The 21,728-nt window shown below is 37.7% G+C and overlaps 1 protein-coding gene across 4 annotated transcripts in view; it reads left to right on the forward strand.

Annotated features, from left to right (window-relative positions):
- rnf144aa (ring finger protein 144aa) overlaps positions 1-6,628 on the forward strand; it is a 45,251-nt gene extending 38,623 nt beyond the window's left edge. For all 4 annotated transcript variants that reach the window (XM_059352797.1, XM_059352796.1, XM_059352798.1 and 1 more), the window contains one exon: positions 1,823-6,628. In XM_059352797.1, the coding sequence (XP_059208780.1) occupies positions 1,823-1,954 (132 nt within the window). In that variant the 3' untranslated portion in view covers positions 1,955-6,628. The remainder of the gene's footprint in view (positions 1-1,822) is intronic.
- The last annotated feature ends 15,100 nt before the right edge of the window (positions 6,629-21,728 follow it).

Consider the following 21,728-nt stretch of genomic DNA (forward strand, 5'->3'; position numbering starts at 1 on the left):
ATTAAAAAAATGTTTTTACATTTTAGTCGACTAAAATGTGCATTTTAGCTTGTGAAACTCTATGTTCTGGCACCTTAACATCTAAATTTTGCCAACTTCAAGTCTAGTTTTGAGTTTCTCTAGCAAGGCTAGCTTTCGATATTTCTTTAGATTTTCGTTTTCACCTGGGTCCTCGCTGCATTCTGACAAAACCATTGATAAATGCTCATTAAGACCTATCAGTAATGCTGGTAGGCTGCATTCTTCTCCATCATAAGGCTCAAAATAAGGTTTGCGGCTCAATTCAAACATTTTTTCTCTTTTTCTGTCCAACAGTGGCTCTTCTGTTAGTAAAGGCTGCCGACCCCTGCACTAGATTAACTGGGTTTGTCTTATCAATTACCATATTTTTGTGTAGTTTTTTTCTTACAAAATGGGTATTACCTCTACATACAGTTTGACTGACTGAGAGGAAGTCAGCAAAAAGAGGAAACCTTATTTATTTTCTGTTAACTTAAATACCACTTTGCATTTTGGTTACAGGGAAAGGGAAAGTCTGATGCATTTTAAAGCCACTGTGCTGAATGAGTTTTGTTGTTTTGAGGCTTTGAGTGCCACCTGCAGGCCAATTTGTACTGTTGCATGCATTTCATTGGAAGGATTCAAGGCTTCTCAAAAAAAGATCACCCTATCATCTTTAAAAGTTAAACATTAGGAAGTTTTTAAAGAAGAACTTGTTGAAAATGTGTAAGTAATCTACCTATACTGCCCTTAAAAACCTAACTGCAGTAACTTTTTTGGTCAGTGTAGCCTTGTATTTCTTCATTGTGTTGAATAATAGAAATTATAAGTTTATTTGATAGGGAAATTGTTATCTAGATAGTGATTAAGTTAAAAAAAAAGTGAGATAAAATTATATTAAGACTAAAATATAACAATACTTTATAATATTTCGTCTAAAATACACAAATCTTTGAATATAGCTGTAAAACACTTAAGTAAAATATAACAAAATCAATTTAAAAACGTTTATTCACTGGAAACAAAATATAAAACTGAAAAAAGACAACAACATTGTACTTACTGCACTCTGTTTTTGCATTACTATTGGAGCCTTTTACAGCAGTGCAAAACAGTGCAGTAACTACATTTTTGGGGTCAAAGGTCAATTAAATCATCATGATTTCTTGGCATCAAAATTACAACATCAGTACATGTAGAAAAAAGTGTCATATGACTTATCTACTTGTAACCCATTTGGCTGGCCAGTTTAAAAAAACGTTAAAGGAGTTTTTCTTAGTTTTGCCCTTTACTGCAGTTAGGCTTTGTAGAACAGTACAGGTGCATCTCAATAAATTAGAATATCATAGAAAAGTTTATTTATGTCAGTAATTCAATTCAAAAAGTGGAAATAACACATTATATAGGTCCATGACACACCAAATGAGACATTTCATGTCTTCATTTATTTAATTTCTTATAATTATAATGATTATGGCTTACATTTAATGAAGACCTCAAATTCAGTTTCTAAAAAAAAAAATAAAAAAAATTACAAAAGACCAATTTTAAAAAATATGTTTAATATGGAAATGTTGGCCTCTGAAAAGTATGTCCATCTATATGACTAAATACTTGGTTGGGACTATTTTACTTGAACTACTGGAAATGGACTTTTCCATCATATTCTAATGTATTGAGATGCACCTATATACATTCCTTATATTCTGAATGTATTAAAATGTTTTTTGGCATGCTGAAGTTAGACACTGATTTATTTTGGTCCAATAAATTTTTCTTGTAAAATTATGTTTTAAAATTTAAAATTATTTGCTCCGTGCAGGTTGTGGGGATCTTCGCTGGCTTCGGCCTGCTCCTGCTGGTTGCCTCCCCGTTCCTCCTCCTGGCCACTCCCATCGTCCTCTGCTGCAAGTGCAAGTGCAGCAAAGGCGATGACGACCCATTGCCAACCTAAACACGCCATCGGATCTGGAGCGGAGAGCCGCTTCATGGATGGGCCATGTTTTATTTCCTTTTCACCCCCTTTCTGTTCTTCTCCTCCCACCAGCTTTGAGTGCTTCATTTTTTTCCGGGCTGAGCCTGCAGCAGCCCCCGGCCGCTTTCAGGATCCATCGCTCTGCATGAGAGAGGCATGGTAGAAAAGCGACCCTGCATCTCGGCCTGAAGAGAGGTGCAGGGTCAAAGGTCAGAGGAGGTCAGACTTGTCTAAGGACCACTGTGTTCTTGTTGGTGGTTTGGGGACGTGGAGGAAGTCTGGGCCACTTCGGGTGGTCCTGGTTACTGTGGTGTGGTATGTCGGTGGGTGACTATAAACAAAAGGAAAAGTCAAGGTTAAGAATGCTTTTTCTCTTGTATGGACAATATAATGCAGGAGCCACCTTCGAAAGAACTTTTACTTTATCGCTCTGTTTTTGTCGGTTTGTCGTACGCAACAAAAGCTTTCCCCCCACCACCACAGTCCATGTAGCTCTACAGATCAGTCAGTAGCATTAGGTGTTCACTCATGTTTGGTGTTCACTCGATTTGCACACAGAACATGATTCCCACGTCATGTTCACGACTGAGGTAGAGATGGGAGGCTGTCGTCACTCTCAACTCAATGTACAGCACGTCCTCTTGATGATGTCAATGTTTTATAACCTGTTGCTTTTAATAGAACTGTGCTCAGAGTAGTGTCTATGTGTTGTACTTTTGAGTGTTTTCCGAACTGTAAGGTACACTTATTAAAGGGGATTGCCACTCACATTTAAAATACACACTTACTTTCTGTGATTAAAGTGACAAAGACTTGTTTTTTTCAACTCTCAGCTTTAGTTTTTTAACTCATCCCGCCAGATTCATACTCTTATACATCTTTGTAAGAGAGAGAGTGAGATTTTTATCATCTTGGATCCATAAATTTCCCGAAATTGAGTGGTGCTCCCCTTTAAGTTCAACATTATTTTAAAGTCCATAAGAGGACTTTGTATGCACATGTTGTGGAACCATTTTAATACTACACTAAAAGAGATGTCACTCCTTAAAATTCTCAGTCCCCAGGTGGTGGTTTAGCCAAATAGAAATGAATAGCCTTAAATTGAGAATAGCCAAAATCAGGCATTTCCCCCTGTGCTTTAAAAAGAGTTAGAGTCCAAATAATCCCAGGGAAAGCATGTTTAACAGCATTTTAACGCAGACAGTCAGTGAAGCCCTTTATATTCAGATGATTCTATGATGTCATCCATATGCCACACTGTTAATAGCCATCCTGTAAAAACAAAAAACAAGTGGAAGAAGAAAATCCAATTGTCCTAACCTGATGTTTTGTGTGAACTTGGGCCTGTATTTCCTAAGCCTTTTCAGCAGGACCGCTGCATCATCACAGACGATCTCAACTCTCAAGTCAGGTCCGATCTCCCACTCTCTGAGGCTTAATAAATACCTGCCCAAATTGCAAACTTGCATATGTTAGTGGTCCGAGTGTCGTTGTTTTGTTTTGTTGGTAGTTAGACCTCCAACAACAAGCAGCTATTCCCTGCAAAAGGCGTCTGAAAAGCCTATAGAGTAAAGAATGTTCCATTTTGGGGCACACAATTATGAAGCTGCTCTATACTATATCACTTTATCTATGCAAGTTTGTACATTACCATTCTGAAAAAGGCTATCGATTGGTCATGAGTTGGTTTATATAGTGAGAGCTGCAGAATGTCACCATATATGTGCATATCATGGCTTTTATTTAATCAGGGAGAAACTATCCATTTTAATTTCACCTTCGGTGTGCTGTTGTCTTTTTTTTGTTTTGTTATTTTTAAGGTGTATGAGCTTGAAAACCAGGACAGAGTTCGGCCATTTTTTATTTGTTATTGTCTTCATTTTTGGGCGTGAATCTCAGCTTCACGTTATGTTAAGTAAGTAAAGGAACAAATGTGAAACTCTTTACCTATAAACAAATTTCAGCAAGTTTACCTATGTTCTGTCAAATCTCTTTTTTTTTTTAACTTGCATAGCCATTTTAATGTTTCGAATAAGCCATTTACTACTGCTTACTTTCCCCTTCCTTCTGGTTGAACTAACCAGTCTTTATGTAGCATTTCATAAGAAGTGTGGCTACAGTTACCAAAAAAAAAGATCAATAGTAAAAGTTATACTGTGCAGGATTCTCCCAAAAAAAACAATGTATAGACCTATACAAAAATTACACTGATGACCCACTAGAATTGTTTTGCAGAGACTCCTATCTGCCGAAAAAACACAAATATATGGTAACACTAGATTAGGAAACCCATATTCAACATTAATTAGTTGATTATTAGCATGCAAATAAGTAACTCTATATTGGCTCTTAATTAGTCATTATTAAGTAGTTATGAATGCCTTATTCTGCATGTCTTTATTATACAACCAGTAAGCCATTAACTAAGAGTTTTCCCTCAATAACCTCAGAATTATTGCTTATTATTAGTAGTAAGTAAGGAAGTTGTTGTATATGATTTATGATCTTAATATGCTTTACTTTGTATGGACTTTATAAGTCTCTACATAGCGGTGAACGAAACCATGGAAACGGCAAATAGCCACCTTCTCCAGACCTTTGACGTGATTAATCAATTAATCAATTCGTCAACCATTACTCTACAAAGCACTACACTTTGTTCCAATGTTAGTCTACCAGTGACTCACTTTGTAGAGTAATGATTGATATTACAATCTACCAATCCTCATCCAAAAGGAGCCACCAGACACGTCAAAGGTCTGGAGCAGGTGGGTAGTTTATAACTACTTAATAATGACTAATTAAGAGCCAATATGTTACTTATTTGCATGCTTATAAGCAACTAATTAATGTTGAACCAAATATATATAGCGAGGCAAAATGCCAAGCAGATAAAGCTTGTTGCTTTCACTTTTTGTGAGCCGGTAAGGAGGGGCCAAGTTTGAATGTTGTTTACAAACAGTAAGCAGCAGTTCCTGCATAGTATGCCTTTAACAACAGTAGCTAAACAGTAGCTAATCTGCAACTCATTCCAGTCTTCACAAATTTAGCTCCAACATTCAGTTCAAGAATCCTAATTATTAGTAGCCTTACATTTTGAGTACTTTACATGTAGCCTGTGTTGCTTTCACTGACCTCACCAATGTATAAAATTGATAATTTGGTATCAAAGTCAGTCCAATTTTCTACTTTTGAAGTTTGGTGCTTTCCCCCAAAAATAGGTTAAATTCCTCAAGCTTTTGTTGATTTTATGACAATCGTGCCAAGCAGATTTCCTGGAAGGGATAAGGAAACAGAGCTGTCTACTGTATGTGCATTTTGACCATGTATTTGTAATGTAATAACCGTTTTTACAGGGTGGAAAAATATTTTAATGCTTCTTTATGTAAACGCTGCACTGTATATGGGTTTCATTGTTTTCCTTCTTGATATGATCTGTGATGTGTGTGGTATGGTGCCTGCTGTGTTCAACAGAGGAGTTTAGCAGCCGAAATCAATGTCTATTCAATAGAAAAAGTCAATACAAACATATATGAGAGATTGCAACTGTACTTTATAAGAGGTTTCACAATGTAATTCTATCAGGGCTCTGATATCACCAGGATGAAGATTAATTTCAAATAGTGTAAAATATTCATTTGAACACAAAACTATCACCGTCATCAAAGTCTTGAGCAGGCAGCAGTCGAACAAAATCATGGCCACTTCCATTTTTTTACACAACATTCTCCTTATGTTTGCTGCCACCACTGAACAGGTAGATACTGAATTATGCAACAAACATAAAAGGGCCAAACAGCAAACATTACAATCAAAATGACAATGTTTCATTGCATAGTGTTTTCTAAACTAGAGGCTTGTCAGGGCTCCAGTTTAAGGCCTGTAAAACCACTTTAAGCAGATAAAACATCAGCACAGGTGTTGGAATGGGACAGTTAAGGGCTTGCTTCTAAGATATGACCATTAATTGGGAAGCAAGGTCAAGTTTATTTTACAAAAGCTCAAGATCTACTTTGCAACTATACTAAGATCAAGTTTGGTTACGAGCAGCGATTTATATTTTATAACCGGTTGTGTCAAGAGATGAAGCTGCATGATTTTTCTCTGACTTCTATATGTTAAATATTACAATATTGTAGCCTTTAAAGATCTTTGGAATGGTAGCGTTGTCACTCTGTCACTCTGGTTTTTATTTTAGTTTGGAAAAATCTGTTTTTGTGTTCAGCCATATGATATACAGATTGGTCAGCCTTCCTCAGTTTGGCAGGTTGGCTTCATGTGTCTGTTTCTTTCTTGTTAATTTTTTTATACGCCTGTTTTACATCATAGTTTGTTGTATTTGCATTATCTGTTTTAATAGGTGAAATTTTCAGGCCTGATTGGTCAATTAAATTTCAATCAGTCACCTCACTAAGTGGGGTCTCGTCAGAGGAAATGCTGTCTGCATGCCAGACTTCTGTATTTAGAGATGATAAACAATTTCTCTAGTTTATTCAGTAATTGAAAGTTAATTGACCTGGGTGATACAAAGATATCAGCATTGTAAAATTACATATTTGGATCAGTTCTGTACAACTTAGACTCGACATCTCAGTATATCTACAGTTCCACTAACACTGTGACACCAGGTATTAAAGGTTGTTGTTTTTTGTGCTTCTGCTGTCGTTATTCATTCACACCAATGTTCACCAATGTAGGGTCCATTTGGTTGGGAAATGTCTCCATCTGCTGTTCAAAGTGTATACTTCTCATAGATCAAGAGGCTTAAAGCAGTGGAAATATGGAGATCCTGAAGTTAAATGGAAAATAATATTTTTAAAGATGGAATATATAATATATATATATATATATATATATATATATATATATATATAAATCAAAATACAATAGTTTGACTATTTTTAGGGGGTCATTATTAAACATCTAGAAATATGTTTTTTTTCTGTAATTTATGGACATAAATATGAATCAACAGACAATAATTGACCCTTTTTAGGCATTTTAAAATTTCACCATTTTTTACAAAAATGGACATGCTATAGTATGACTTTTATTTGAGGAGGCCACTTTTGGACATCCAAAAATATGGTGTTTTTCTCTCATTACTGGACATATTATGCTCTAGTATGTATCAACAGACTAGGATTGACCCTTTTAAAGCTTTTTTAGGCATTTTAAAATTTCACCATTTTTGACAAAAATCGACATGACTCTTATTTGAGGAGGCCACTTTTGGACATCCCAAAATATGGTGTTTTACTGTCATTACTGGACATATTATGCTCTAATATGTATCAACAGACTAGGATTGACCCTTTTTAAGCTTTTTTAGGCATTTTAAAATTTCACCATTTTTGACAAAAATCGACATGCTATAGTATGACTTTTATTTGAGGAGGCCACTTTTGGACATCCCAAAATATGGTGTTTTTCTCTCATTACTGGACATATTATGCTCTTAATATGTATCAACACACTAGGATTGACCCTTTATAAGCTTTTTTTTCTCGGCATTTTAAAATTTCACCATTTTTGAAAAAAAATCGACATGCCATAGTATGACTTATTAGAGGAGGTAATTTCTGGGCATCCCAAAATATGGTGTTTTAATAGTGGACATATTATGCTCTAATATGTATGAGGAGAACATAATTTACACATTTTAAGACATTTTTGGCATTTTAAAATTTCACCATTTTTGACAAAAACTGACATAACTTTTTTTTTTTGGGGGGGGGGGGCAATTGCCATGCCATAGTATGACTTTTTTTGAGGGGTTCATTTTCCTTTTTGTTTTTTTGCCACCAGTCTGCGCTCGCAGCAATGATGTTGACTCCAATTTGGTCTGTAGTACGTCAAAAAATGGTCACTGTGTAGTTTGTACAAAAATGCCTAAAACCTTTTAAAAATATAAACGTAACCATGATAACAATATAGTGTCCAAAAATATCAAAAGAACACCATATTATAGTATTTCTAAAATAAAAACATACACTATAGTATGTTGAAAAATAATGCCACAGTGTAGTTTTGTCCAAAAATGTGTTTACTAGTAAGTTAATCATGATAATAGTATAGTAGTTCAAAAAGCCATACCATAGTACTGTATGTCGATAAGTGTCAAAAAACGCTCAAACCATGATTGTTGTAATATTTTAAAATGTGTCAATTGCCAATGTAATATGCCTTAGACCTTTGATTTAAAATACAATAGTACAGAAAACCTTGAAAAAAAAAACTAATCAAAAACTGGCATTGCACAGTTTATCATAAAAACAGTGTCATCGTATGGTATGCCATGAAAAATGTATTGATGTCACAGTAAAGTATGTCATAATACTGTGACTAGATAAAGTATTCCATACAGAAAAGGTTATACTATAGTATTTATTGAAATTCCATATAAATGTTTTTAAAAAGATAATAGTACAGCATACAATTAAAAAAAAAATCAGTAATGTCATGAAAATGGTACAAAAATATCCAACACTCGTATGCCAAAAAAGTCAATAAAAAAGTTTAACTATAGTATTCGATAAGACATAATAACAGGGTCACAGTATAGTATGCCAAAGAACAACATCATACTACAGCATGCCATAAGAATATCACGCAAATGTTACAGTGTCAATGTCATAAAAAAAGTTTCAATCAAAATTCATACTATAGTACAAAGGCGTATTAGGGCCAAATAAGAAAAAAGAAACATGGATCCGGGGGAGGGGGGTAAGTAAGGGATGAGGTGCAGGATCTATTGGATCCCTACCAGTTTGCATATAGATATGGTAGAGGAACGGACACTACAAACCATCTTGTTTTAAAACATTTGGAAAATAACACACAGTTACGCAAGGCTTCTGTTTATGGATTTTACTTCTGCATTTAATACAATTCTCCATGTTAAGAAAGCTCAAAGAATTTAATGTGAATACTTACTCGATCAGAAGGTACTATGCATTCCTCACCAAGAGACAGCAAAGGGTGATACACTGGAGATAAGTACAGGTATATGGTACCAAACTGCAAATGCTGTTAAATAGATACAAACTGTCCTGTATACCTATCTCCATTAAATTATGAAATAGTGCGAGATAGTGTGTGTGTGTGAGTGTATGTATGTGAGTGAGATATTCATAAAGAGATTGTGCAATAAAAACGATGGTATAGGGAAGTGCAATAGAATAATCAGTGTAAAAGAATTAATGATGTTGTATGGGTATATGTACAATAAGAAGAGTGTGTGCAATAGTGTAAATGAAGAGTGTGCTGATATGAATTTATGCAATATGTAAACAGACTTCCTTTTGTGTGTTTGTGGTTTGTGTTTTTGTGATGTGCTATACGTGAACATGTGACATTCTCTTGAGTCCAAAACAAAGAAAACAACTTACTAACTAACTAACTAACTTTTTTTCTCATAAATCTGCAACTTTTTCCTAACATTGCCACTTTTAATCTCGTAAATCTGCAATTTTTTTCTCTTTAAAAATGCCCCGGGATGGTATGCAATAAATATGCTATAAAATGTCATAGTATAGTATGCCATCAAAATAAAAAAAAATAAAAAAATCATAGTATGGTATGCAATAAAATTGTAATTAAAAATATAATTTTATAAAATGCTGTAGCATTTCATGGGGGAAAAAAAGTATGCCATAAGAATAGTCATTAATGCTTTCCTTCCATTATGCTGTAAAGATGACAAAAAAAATATTTGTAACTTTTTTAAATGCTATTTCTGATTCTCTGGAGGTGTTTATCATGTGACGTTTCTTAAAAATGTTTACATCTTCTCATCTACTTATAGCTTTATTTTCGTCAAGCATCTTGCCTTCATATTCGCGGCATCTCTGTCTGCTTTACTGCCGGTGTGTGTGTACATCAGACATGTGTCAGCCTTTTGTTAAGGTCTGCCAAAGAACAGGTTGTTCTCTCCCTCTCTCTGCCTTTGTGTCTATTTCCTGCCAGATGCTGGATTGGGAGCATTAACAAGACAACCCTGAAAATGAAAGTGCAAACGCTCGGTGATATATCATCCCTCACCAGCTGTTCTCTGTTTGGAAGTCTCTCCACCAATCACCGGGCAGGACCACAGGAAGTTGCCATCTGTGGGCATCATGGTGACAGAGTTTGTGGATGGGCGTTGAAGCTGATGTGTTATCTGGAGCAAATGAAGTATGATACAGGGTGAGAAAGGAGGGGTGGGAGGGGGGCAGGAGGTGTGGGGACGGAAATGGAGAGATGGACAGAGAGACGGGGAGGAGTGCATCGCCTGGAAGACAAAGAGCCAAGCTGGGAGAGGGATGGATGAAAAGAGAAGAGACAAGGCCTTTGCACCTGCTCTGTATAGAACACAAGGTTCTGCTATCACACGTGTGCTGGCTGCAGGCCGATCAGGCCGGTCGGCTCTGGCTTTACCTTCCAACACCTTGCTGCCAAATCCTCCTCCTGCTCCCCATCAGCATCCTCTCCTCTGCTGCTCCGCACGTACCCACCAACAAACCCAAACTCTTATTAGCACTTATTAACCTTTATATTATGGCATCAATGCAGGAGAGTATGGGCAATCTTATTATAGTCAGAGGTCATGAGGCTTTTTTTGTTTTACTAAATTGAACTTGTATAGTAAAACTGAATCTCATATGTGTTATGAAATGCAGTTGGGATATTTTCTGGATATATTCTATCATGGACTCTCTGAACTGTTATCAGTTCGAGGCTGTTCCTTATTAGACTGAATTTTTTTTGTACATTTCTTTCAGGTGCAAGGATGTGAGAAATCAAACAACTCCCTTACTATATGCTAAACCCCCTTTTGATTATTTTTTTAATTAATGGTTTTAACATTCATTTAGAAATACAAACAATTGTACTTAGTATTCAACTCTTTAGATATTCACTGCAAAAAAGGTGTGTCTAAAAACAAGATAAAAACACTAAATCTGAGGGAAATGATCTTGCTGCATGGACAGATCATTTCACTTGACAAGATTCCTTAAATTAAGTTTATTAAATCTAGAAATAAGCATGTTGAACACTTAAAATAAGAAATGAACTCTTAAAACAAGATAAATTATCATACGTTTTTTTTATCTTGGTAACAAACAAATCATTTGCAGTGTTCGTTTTCTTAAAGACGTGCTGTAATCAAAGCCATAACCTGTCAGTTTGACTCCTTTGTTGAGGCCATCTTGTGGTGGTGCTTAAAGAGGTAGCACGCCTCAACTACAGGTCCTTTATATGGTGTATGAGTGGACTGGTTCCCATATTTGATTGGTCAAATGATGTATGATGAAAATGACATCTAATTAAGATAAATACTGAAGGATGCACAAATGATTTGCTGACATTGAATGTGTAGTATTTAGTATGGTATATTGAAAAATGAACTGAGGCTTTTTTGGTAGGAACAAGTCAATGAATCACATATTTATTGTTAATCTTGTCAACTTGCCACTCCAGTTTGAACTAGCAAAGCAGGTTCTCATGGTACATACTGCATGCTCTCAGCTGTTGTAGAGAGCTGTGTAGGGATCGCAGTGTTCTTGCAAAGTTGTTCTTCTGTTACATTTTGTTTTTCTTTTCATTTTGGAGAATGAAAATAAAAGTCGGCCTTTTTTTTCAGCATAACTCCCTGCCTGTGTGATGGTCTTTGTCCTCCTGGAGTCTCACCATGCTTCCCTGCACCACACTTTGCAACAAAAGAGATCCAAAATCCAATATTTCACAATTAATTAGCTCGGATTATAGAAAAGTCTAAAAAAAAATTTAAAAAACCCAACAACAATAACATCATGCATAATTTAGATTGTTATTTTTGTTTTGTTATTATTATTATCACCTGTCATCTTAAAACCCTTTAAATTGAGCTCATGGCCCCTTTTAGGGGTCACAATCCCTAGGTTGGAAACCACTGGTCTTGTCCGTGAAAGACTGAAAAAGAAATTGACAGAAAAACAAAACCATTACCTGCTAGAAGCCATTCAGCACTCTGGACAGGAAGACACATTTAAGAACACTAAGAGTTAGAAAAAACAAGTATCCCTTAGTAAGTGGTGCTATTTTTTCCTGTTGAAGATGACAATGGACTAAGATTTCCCCCAGTTACCTGCAACATGTATTCTAAGAATGTCCCTGGATAAATGTCTCTGCTTCATCTTCTTTAACAAACCTTGAAAGTACGAGCAGGTACCTTTCTGATCATTTATCTTAACACCCACAGGAATTCTCACTCTCATGAGCATTATGGTATATACAGCAGAAGGTCATTAAGTAGTTGTGTTGTAATAATGTTATGATTTACTTGATGTTAATGTTAAATCTGCTTGCCAGAAGAGGGAACTAGAGAGCTGTAAAAAAAACGCAGCGCAGCCTGTTTGTCAATAATAATACATGCGCTGACTTTTGATGCATCAAATGCTGAGAGGTGAAATCTCGTCAGTGTCACAAAAATTTCAAAGCAGCTCGGGTCAAAGAGAGCAGGGATTCATTCTGAACGGTTCAGCACTCTTATTTGTTCGCTCATGTGTCACTGAGGGCAGTATACAGCAACACACTGTTTTCTGTTCCACTGAGCATTCAGGCTCATTCTAGAGGGTCTTTCCTCCGTCATGACATGTCACGCTGACGGGCAGCGACTGCCCCTGCCGAGGAATGATTCAAGTAAACACACATTGACATTAAAGCTAAGAGCTCCCTGCTAACTCTCGATGGGGGGTTAAGGGTTAATAATAGGCATGTGCGTTTGCTCATACTTGCATACACGGCACACAGGACCCTAATTGTGACCAGGGGCCATTGTACATCAGCCAGTGACTGACATAAGATGACAAGGTCCCGCCTCTGATCTATTTTATCCCAGCATGTAGTGGTGCTGCTCATTGTCCCTGAAGCCGACGGACACCCATTAGCTCTCATTAGCTCCCTGTGGTTCAGTGAGACAAGGCTCTGGCCTGTCAAGTCAACAACAGAGGGTGTACAGGATTAGTTGATGTTGTTCTGTCAATTAATTGCTTAGATTGTGACTCGGAAAAAAAGTTAATTTCTAGCAAACAGCACTGACAAGGAGCACATCAATGGGATTTATCAAACTAGAAGAGCAAGATTTTATTTGATTTAAGAAATTGTTGGGCATTTTGACAAACATATGAGCTTGCTTTCTCAGAGTTAGACAAGATTATTGTTACTATTCTTGTGTGTTTCAAAATATATGACAACAGGCAGGTGACCGTTAGCTTAGTTTAGCATAAACTGGAGTCAGGTGGGTACAGCTAGCCTGGCTCTGTCCAAAAGTAGAAGAAAAAAAACAATTGGTAAACAGGTATCTTTTTTGTTTAACCGTACAAAAAGGTGTCTTCCTGAAGCCCTGTGAGCTTTCCAGGCAAGAAGCCTGGCCAAGAAATGGTTTGTTCCATAACTCCGTAAAATACCTTGAACTTAGTACCATAGACTGTATAAAACATGGATGTAGTCTTTGTGATGTCATCCATATGCTCCAGCTGTCACCATCTTGACAGTGCCAGACCCCTTGTAACCTAGCCTGGGGATACTCATGCTGCCTTGCGCGCTTGATTTAGTTTCGAACTGCAAGGCGGCATGGTGTCCATGGCCGATTCTTAGCCCTGCTTTTGGTATCCAATCAGAGAACGGGGAGGGACGGCAAGGCGATGACGTACACTATCGGCTTGTAGTTTGCTTACGGATCCAACATGGCTGCAGGAGATGCGAAGCTCTTCTTCGATCTAGCTGTAGACAGTGTTCTAGATAGTTTAGAGCCAAAGTTTATTTTAAAAGAAGAATGTTTAGGCTTTTGCCGAATCCTGTTGGAGTGGCTAAGCTAATGGGGTTTAGCGAGACGATTGGCTAAGAGTTACGTACAGACGCTTACGATAGACATTTGTAGCGCCCAATAAACGTCTCTGGACGATCGTAAACCACGCCTCCTCCATGGAAAAATGAATAGGTGGTCTCCAGACTATATCTCATTTGTGATATAGTCTGGTGTTAGCCCTGGCTGATCCAAAAAAAACAGTCAAAGAGGTGAAGCATGGGTGGAGTCTGCCTGTCATTCAAAGTTGACATTTCCTTAAATTTGCATAACTATAAGCCTTAGTTTAATTTCAGTGTGTGAGTTATATAAAAAATCAGGCCTGTACAGTTGTCATGACGGGGGAAATTAGCTAAAGAGACCAAAAAAGTTTTTTGTACCTGGCTATAAACATGTTTATTTTTGCATTTTGGCACTGAGGTTAAATAGGGATTGACTCTCTTTTAGAGCCAGCCTCAAGTGGCCATTTGAGGAACTGCAGTTTTAGCACTTCAACCCCAGAGGTTGAAGTCTACTTGTTTAGTACAGATAAATAACCAGATATAGTGTGTTAAAGGAACAATTTGATATTTAGGGGTGCTCGTAGTCTACACAGGGAGAACAACAAACCTGTTCCACCTCCCTGAGGCCTCCAAAGGGAAAAAGGTTAACAATTGTGACTTTTTTTTAACAAAGCCAGTCTTGATATTTTCTCCTGCGTTCACTCTTAGCTGCTGGTTGTAGCTTCATATGAAATGCAGACACATGGTCAAGATTCACAATTCAAAAAACCATTTATGTCCTTGAGGTGCAACTTGCATTATAGAAAATGAACAAAAAAGACACAAAACAGTCATGAAAAGGTTTTCAAAAATGGACAAAAAGTGATCTGTTTCATTCTGAAGAGTCAGTTTTTTCAAAACCAACATGGCTCAGTTCAAAATTTTGTTTCAAAACAAAACTTCTCATCTCTTCTCTGACAACACAAATACATACAATACATGTTTTGTACACATGATGAAGATCCATCTCTCGAACACTGCCACCATGAATCATGAAGAATACACTATGACATTATATTCATCAAAAAGAATAAATAAATAAATAAATAAAGATCAAATTCAGCAAGAAAGGGAACCAGTGTTTTCCCAAATTGCATTAAAGTAATGCTCATATTTAACTAAAACAAAAAAAATATATATAACTGATGTATATATATATATAACTGATATATAACTGATGTTCACAATCAGCACTCTGCTATCCATTACAGGCTCAGTCCAATATGTCAGAATGTTATATGCACTGTTTACACAAAGCTCCTGCATTAAGAACCTGTCAGTTCTTCTCCTCTCTTCATGTGTCATCACATACCTCCTCTCTCTTTACCTTCAGTTTAGCTTGACTTAGCCTCTTGCCACACTTAAGAAAACTCATCTACATCATCCCACTTCTTGCTTTACAACCCCCTGCGTTTGCTTTGCTGCTCCACTTACCTCCTGTCTCACTCCCCACTCTCACTCCTTCCTGCCGATTGTATCTGGGAGAAGTTTGCCTGGGGTCCTTCACCTGAGCCTCCTCACCTGGCCTCTGACAGGCCTGTTGGGACGGCAGGCCTGCCTGGTGAGGATAACGGTTGTCGAGGGCCGCGGGGGAAAGTAACAAACTCTGTTTTCTGTCATGATGACATACCTGAGAACAGCCAAGACCTTAGGGATCCAGCTTGCAGTGAGCACATAGTCAAAGACAAACAGGCTGGAGTTGATTGCGATATTGCCAGGTGGAATGAGAACTGTAGGGAAATCACTCAAAAAATGTTTTCAAAGTTCTATTTATATTTGGTTTAGCAAAAAAGAAAAATCTTTTTATACAGCTAACAAATTGATTTTTTTAAATACCGGAGGCTACAATTGAAATAAAAAGTATTTCTGTCTGTGGATTTAATATGAAGTTTGTGCAATGAATCTGGATCAATTTCCAGCCCGTTGCTCTTTATGTAACGTCAGTCATGTGTCTTTCAGTCTCTGGCAGTTGATGTGTGTTTGATTAGTGGGACTGGAACCGTCAGCGATCTGAGATGACGTACAGTACTGTACTGAGCCCCTACTGCTCCTTCCACCACCACAGCTTCCAGCCATGCACCTGTTCCCTCAGCCTGCTGTATCTCTCACTCTCACACACACATACACACATATACACACGTCTGTGCCTGTGGTTTCAACTTGGCTTTTTCTCATTAAAGACTCAGTGAAATTTGACAGGTTTTGACAGCGAAGGTTTCCACATAGATCCTGCCATCGTGACAGATATCCGACAGCTTGATGATAACTGCTGCCTTATGGCAGAAACACAGGTGTCCCTCATGGCTGACGACAATAGGCAGCTCTGAGTGATGGACGGGTTTGATGAAAAGTTACAGAGCTGGAACAAGTGGAAAGTGTGCATGCTGGGACAAAAACAAGATAGCTAGTGTGAGCCTGTGTGAGGTCACTGTGAAACGGACTGACTACTGAGAATACTTCAATCCGGTTTAAATGTTTGGATGCAAGTTTTCATTATGACTCCCACTGATTTAAGGTTATTAATGAGTGAACCAAACCTCACCAATTCCCCCTCCCTATTTTTTGCACCTTCTCCTTGCCCCCCGCCCTGCTCCTTCTATTCTTCCTCCACCTTCTGCTTGTAAATCAGCTCCTTAGCGCTGCTTTTAATATTGCTTGAGTGTGCAGTCTTTTTAACGTGCTCTGGCGTTCACTCCTCTCGCGTGCCCTCTGTCAACAGTAAACTTTCTGAAAAGCGAGCTTAACAGGCCGTGAAAGGGCGGCACAGATGGCTACATCCTAGGTGGTAATTATCAACCACTACCTCCCAACACACAAAAAAAAGAAACAAGCCAAGGTGTTGCCGTCAGGTCAACTGATGCCGCTGACACGTTCGTAAGCTCTCTGGCAGTGAGCTCAAACCGACGTACAGGAAAGGGCCTTCTGGAGCCCAGACAGCACGTTGACAGTGTCACAGGTCAAGCACAGCCATAAGAGGATGATTTTTGGCTTCAGTGCACATCAGCCAGACGGAGATCTATATTAAAACACAACTCTAGTTGGCAAGAAAAAATAACAGTTTTTCCAGTATACTATACTGCAGGCGTTCATTTAGCTTAATGTCACATCTTGTTACCTGAAGTTCTTGAGAAGTATTTTAATTGCATTCTAATGGGTTAGTTTCGATGTTGTGTAATGTACAGTAGACAGGCAATAAAAGCCAATTAGTCTCAAAGTGTTTCATTCTGCAGAAGGTGTTGGTAATGGCTGAGTTTATGAACACTCTCAACAAGCAAAAGGCTGCTTTTTGAAGAACTTAACCACTTATTTCACTGTAGATCTATTAAAATTGAAGGTGACAGCTAATTTGAATCCTCTTTAATTTGGCGGAAATTTAATACACTACAAGGTGATAGGCGAGGCTCCCCCTACCTCCGTACAAGCCGCCCGCCGCATGCAAAAATATGTAAATGCTGCTCGTATTAGAATCTTTGTCTGGTTGTCATTCTCACATGGGGCACATCAAAGCCATATGACCTGATTTTGCACCTGCTGTTTAATTAAATTTACAAGACAGACACAGTCTCCACTCCCGGTGATATACAAATCTGGCTTTATTACCCCGGCACTGTAATTTACAAGGCAATTTACTGCTGGGCGGTAATGGTGCCTGCCAAAGTGCTCCCTCTGAAAAGATACACAAACATGCACAACAACAAGTTATCCCATTTCCCTTCCTGAAGATGGGACCAAGAATGCCAAAACCACTCTATAAAATGTAACTACCTGACTAGTGATTGTGCAGTCAAGGCCCACAAGGCATCTTCTGTATGTTCGAGGTACTTGCCTCACTCTTCTCCTGACAGGAAAGTCCATGTAAATTAATTAAACAGATTAAAAAAACACCATGAACATCTCATAAAATGTTTTATTTGTGTTCTATAAAAATCTCAGTGACACCACAGGGTGAGCGCACCACAAAGTGCAGGTGAACTACATTGACTTAGTTCTAAACCAAGAAGTGACAATTTCTTACAGTGAAGACATATTCATGGTGATTCATATTTGGTCTTGTCACTACACACCGGCATACGCTAAGCTCAGGGTTTTGGAAGCAACCTAATACTAATGGCTTGTTGGTGGCCTACCTTTCTGAAGACTCACTGTTTGGCTATCACCATTTGTTTTTGTGAAGAGACCAAATTTGGACAAGGGAGGAACACTAAGCTAAATGCTAAGTTACCAGCTAACGCAACCTAGCTAGCTTGATTAGCACGATGCATCTGTAATTCACATTGAATCATGTGTTTTCACTAGAAAGCTGATTTTGGCCAGCATAAAACAGACTGTACTGGAAAAAATGTGCTGAATAAGACATTATTAAGTGACTTTCATGAACTGATAACACCAAAATTCTAAGACAAAAAAAACGGACAACACCCAAAAATACATTTACAGCTAAGTATTTAAATGTACACAGTGCCATGGATATGTATTGCTAAACCTCGATCCTGATTGACACATTGCCATGGTAGCGACTTGTCAATCACAAGGTAGCCCCACCCTCGTATTTTACTCTAAATGGGATCCTAATTTACAAAATGAACATCATTCTGTATTGACGAAAACTTAAAACTAGCAATAGATTATAAACTTATTAGGAAATGTCTACTGAGGTTATAAATCAAACAAGATGTACGGTCATTTTCTCATAGACTATACTATTGATTCTTCTTCTTCTGATAAATTCTGGCACCTTCACAGCCTACAGGTAGACTCTTGGTTTGGAGCAGGGCTCATGAAATGCGATATACAGTATGGAGCTATAATAAGCTCAGCACAGCACAAAACCAGCTGCAGCAGCCGCTGCAAGAGCAAGCCTCTGCAAATAAGCACAGCAGCAGCAGCATACAGCTGAGTGAAAGAGGGAGTAGAGCATAGGCAGCTTACATGTAACAAAAGGTGCATAGCAGAATATAAAAAGTTGATATTTGACATTTAGCCTCTGGCTTCATCACTCACCACAAGCAAACACCAATCCCAGCACAGCATAAAGCTACATTAGATACTTAGCCTGACAACAGCTGTTACATAGAGTCTACTATACGTGGACTGGGCTCCAGCTGCCATGTGGCCATTCCCTGCTAGGCACCTCTGCCCATGAAGTGAAATTATGCTTTTTCATGAGCAACTTCAATATGAGGGCTGGGCATCAGCTGCCATTCCCCAACAAAGCACCTCCAACCATAGCAGAAATACTAAATAAAGAGAATTTGAATGGACAGGAAGTAAACCCAGATATTCAGCAGGAGACTAAAACACATTAGCTATATAACAAATAACTGCACAAATGAACAAACCTTAAAGAAGCAAATGTGATAAGCCGCAGAAAAGATGACTGGCAGTGCATGGGTATAAGATATAAGATATTAGATTTTTTTTTTTTTTACTAAAATTAAAATAATGATACAGTGAAAAAAAACAGACATGAGTAAATATTTTGAATGAATTATTATGAATTTTTTTTTACTGGATAATAATTAGTGATGCAATAATGTGTAAATATCACTAATGTTACAGCTAGTAGAACAATGTGGTGGAGTGGAAAGTATATTTGCTACCAAAATGCAGCTGAATTCAAATATATACACACCATACAATGCAAATACTCTGAAAACTGTACTTTAGTATAGTCGAGTAAATGTCCACCACTGTAGCAGGTAAGAGCAGCATTAACTTTAGAACAGCTGTTTATGTCTAATTATGATGTAAAGAATAGTAAAACAGGCTGTCAAATAAAATTAAAGCTTTAAGCTAAAAATTAACAACCATAAGACATCATGACTTGGCACACCAGCAACATCTGTGGACATTTAAGGCGTGTCTGCTATTGACATTCGCCTAATGTCTCTTTTTAAGTTTCAACTGTATGTTTCCCCATGTGCTCTCATTTGGTTTGCTGTCATTATAGTGCAAAACTGCAAGTTTAGGTCTTTTGTTTCATCAGTGAGTAGTCAACTTATAACTGTTTTCTTGGTTCTCCAACAGTGTTTTTCTTTTTCTTTGTATGGATTGGTCCTTTCTGCTGTTTGGTTGCACTTCACACAGAGATTGGTTGTTGTGTTTCTGGACACATGTATTCTGCACTGCAGTTGCCTAATGCATTCATTCATTTTTAATTCAAGGCCCTGTTTGCAGAATCAAAAAATGTCCGACTTTGGCGACTCCCAGTGGTAGTGTTGAAAAAGACACTGTAAATAGTAATGCATGCCACAAATATTCAAGCCATATGAATGTAATAAATTATGAGCACATAAATGCTCATGATGTGTTTTGCTACTAGATAATTAATAGGTTTGGCTCTTGAACTGAAGTTTCTGCTTTTCAGCAACTTTAATATTATTATGAACATCCTGTCACACATCATGCACGTGTCAATGTAACAATAAATGTTCATTTTGTTGCTCTAGGTCCTGGTTCTATCAGGTTAGGGGTTGTATGTATATAAGATGTGTACATGAGCATGCATATGTGTGTGCACGCAGATTTGTGATTGCATGTGAATCTGAGACATGCCCCTGGTTGCAGTAGAGTGTGCATCTCAGGCAATCCATAATAGATGATGAAATTTGGCAAGCCGTCCAGCCTTATGGTCCTTTCCTCCTCCTGCAGCTGCTTGTTTTCCCAGAACTCATCTGTGCTGCTGACCAAGAGTTGTGTGCGTATGTGAGAGAGAGAGAGAGAGAGAGAGAGAGAGAGAGAGAGAAAGAGAGAAAAAGTGTCCGTATGTCACTGTCTTTGCCCACAAGCACTCCACGAGCATCTTTCCATTCCTCAATATGTCAGACTTGAATATGAAAACGGGCAACTTTTTCATCACTCAACCACCATGTGCACATATGGCCACAAAGCTGATGGTGAATGTCAAAGTTGAGTGGAAAGGCCAAGGAGCAGTGACAAAGCGACAAAGCACAGCAGACTATAAATCCGAGCCACGCTGTTGTGACAGATACAGATCACAGTCCAGTTTCAGAGTTATCACACCAAAGTTGAATGTGATCATTTTACAGATGTAATTTCACCAAAACTGTACCAAAAGTACTGTGTCAAAATGCAGAATCTGTGCAAAAAAATACAAATTAATAACAACTTGTTTTTTTTTATTTTCATGGTTTTGCTATTATTACTTTTGGACAACAAATAGGATGACTCACTCATTTACTGCTTCCATTAACCCTCTAGATGCAGTCGGACATATTAGCTTAGGTAATATTAATAATTTACAATAACTTTTACTTACATGAGCCAAGTTATCTGAAATATCTACAATTCTACAATGTCATTTAGCAGGCGCTTTTATCCAAAGAGACGTACATTTGAGAGTTAGTACAACACAAGCAAAGCTCAAGTTAAAAGACAACATGTGAGCAAGTGCCATATGTTAAGTTTGAGTGCATTGGGACATAAGCGCTATTAGGTTTTTTAGTAATTATTGTCTGTGTAGATTATGTGTATTGGTGTCTTTAGTCTCTTCTTAAGACTGAGAGGGACTCAGCAGATTGTATGGAGTTTGGTTTAGTTTGAGATGTAGGGCCCTAAAGCGGCTTTATCTAATGTAACACACCAATTAACAGTAACAACACAGGGCTGATGATGAAAAGTGGTGTAATGAAAACCAGGGAGCTATGCTTTTAAAAAAAAAAGTCCCATTCTGATGGATGTTGCACTTAACACTGGTTATGCCTATTATACAGTAATAGGAAATGGGTGTTCTATATTGTCATACACAATAAGTTGACCAAACACCACAACGAACACAAAAACAGAACTTCAACATTTGCTAGTTTGCTAACTAAACAGTGAGGTCTTAATCATTAACATCTTCTTACAGGTTTTTAAACAGAGG

Source organism: Centropristis striata, chromosome 16 (assembly GCF_030273125.1).
Source record: "Centropristis striata isolate RG_2023a ecotype Rhode Island chromosome 16, C.striata_1.0, whole genome shotgun sequence".
Classification (NCBI taxonomy): domain Eukaryota; kingdom Metazoa; phylum Chordata; class Actinopteri; order Perciformes; family Serranidae; genus Centropristis; species Centropristis striata.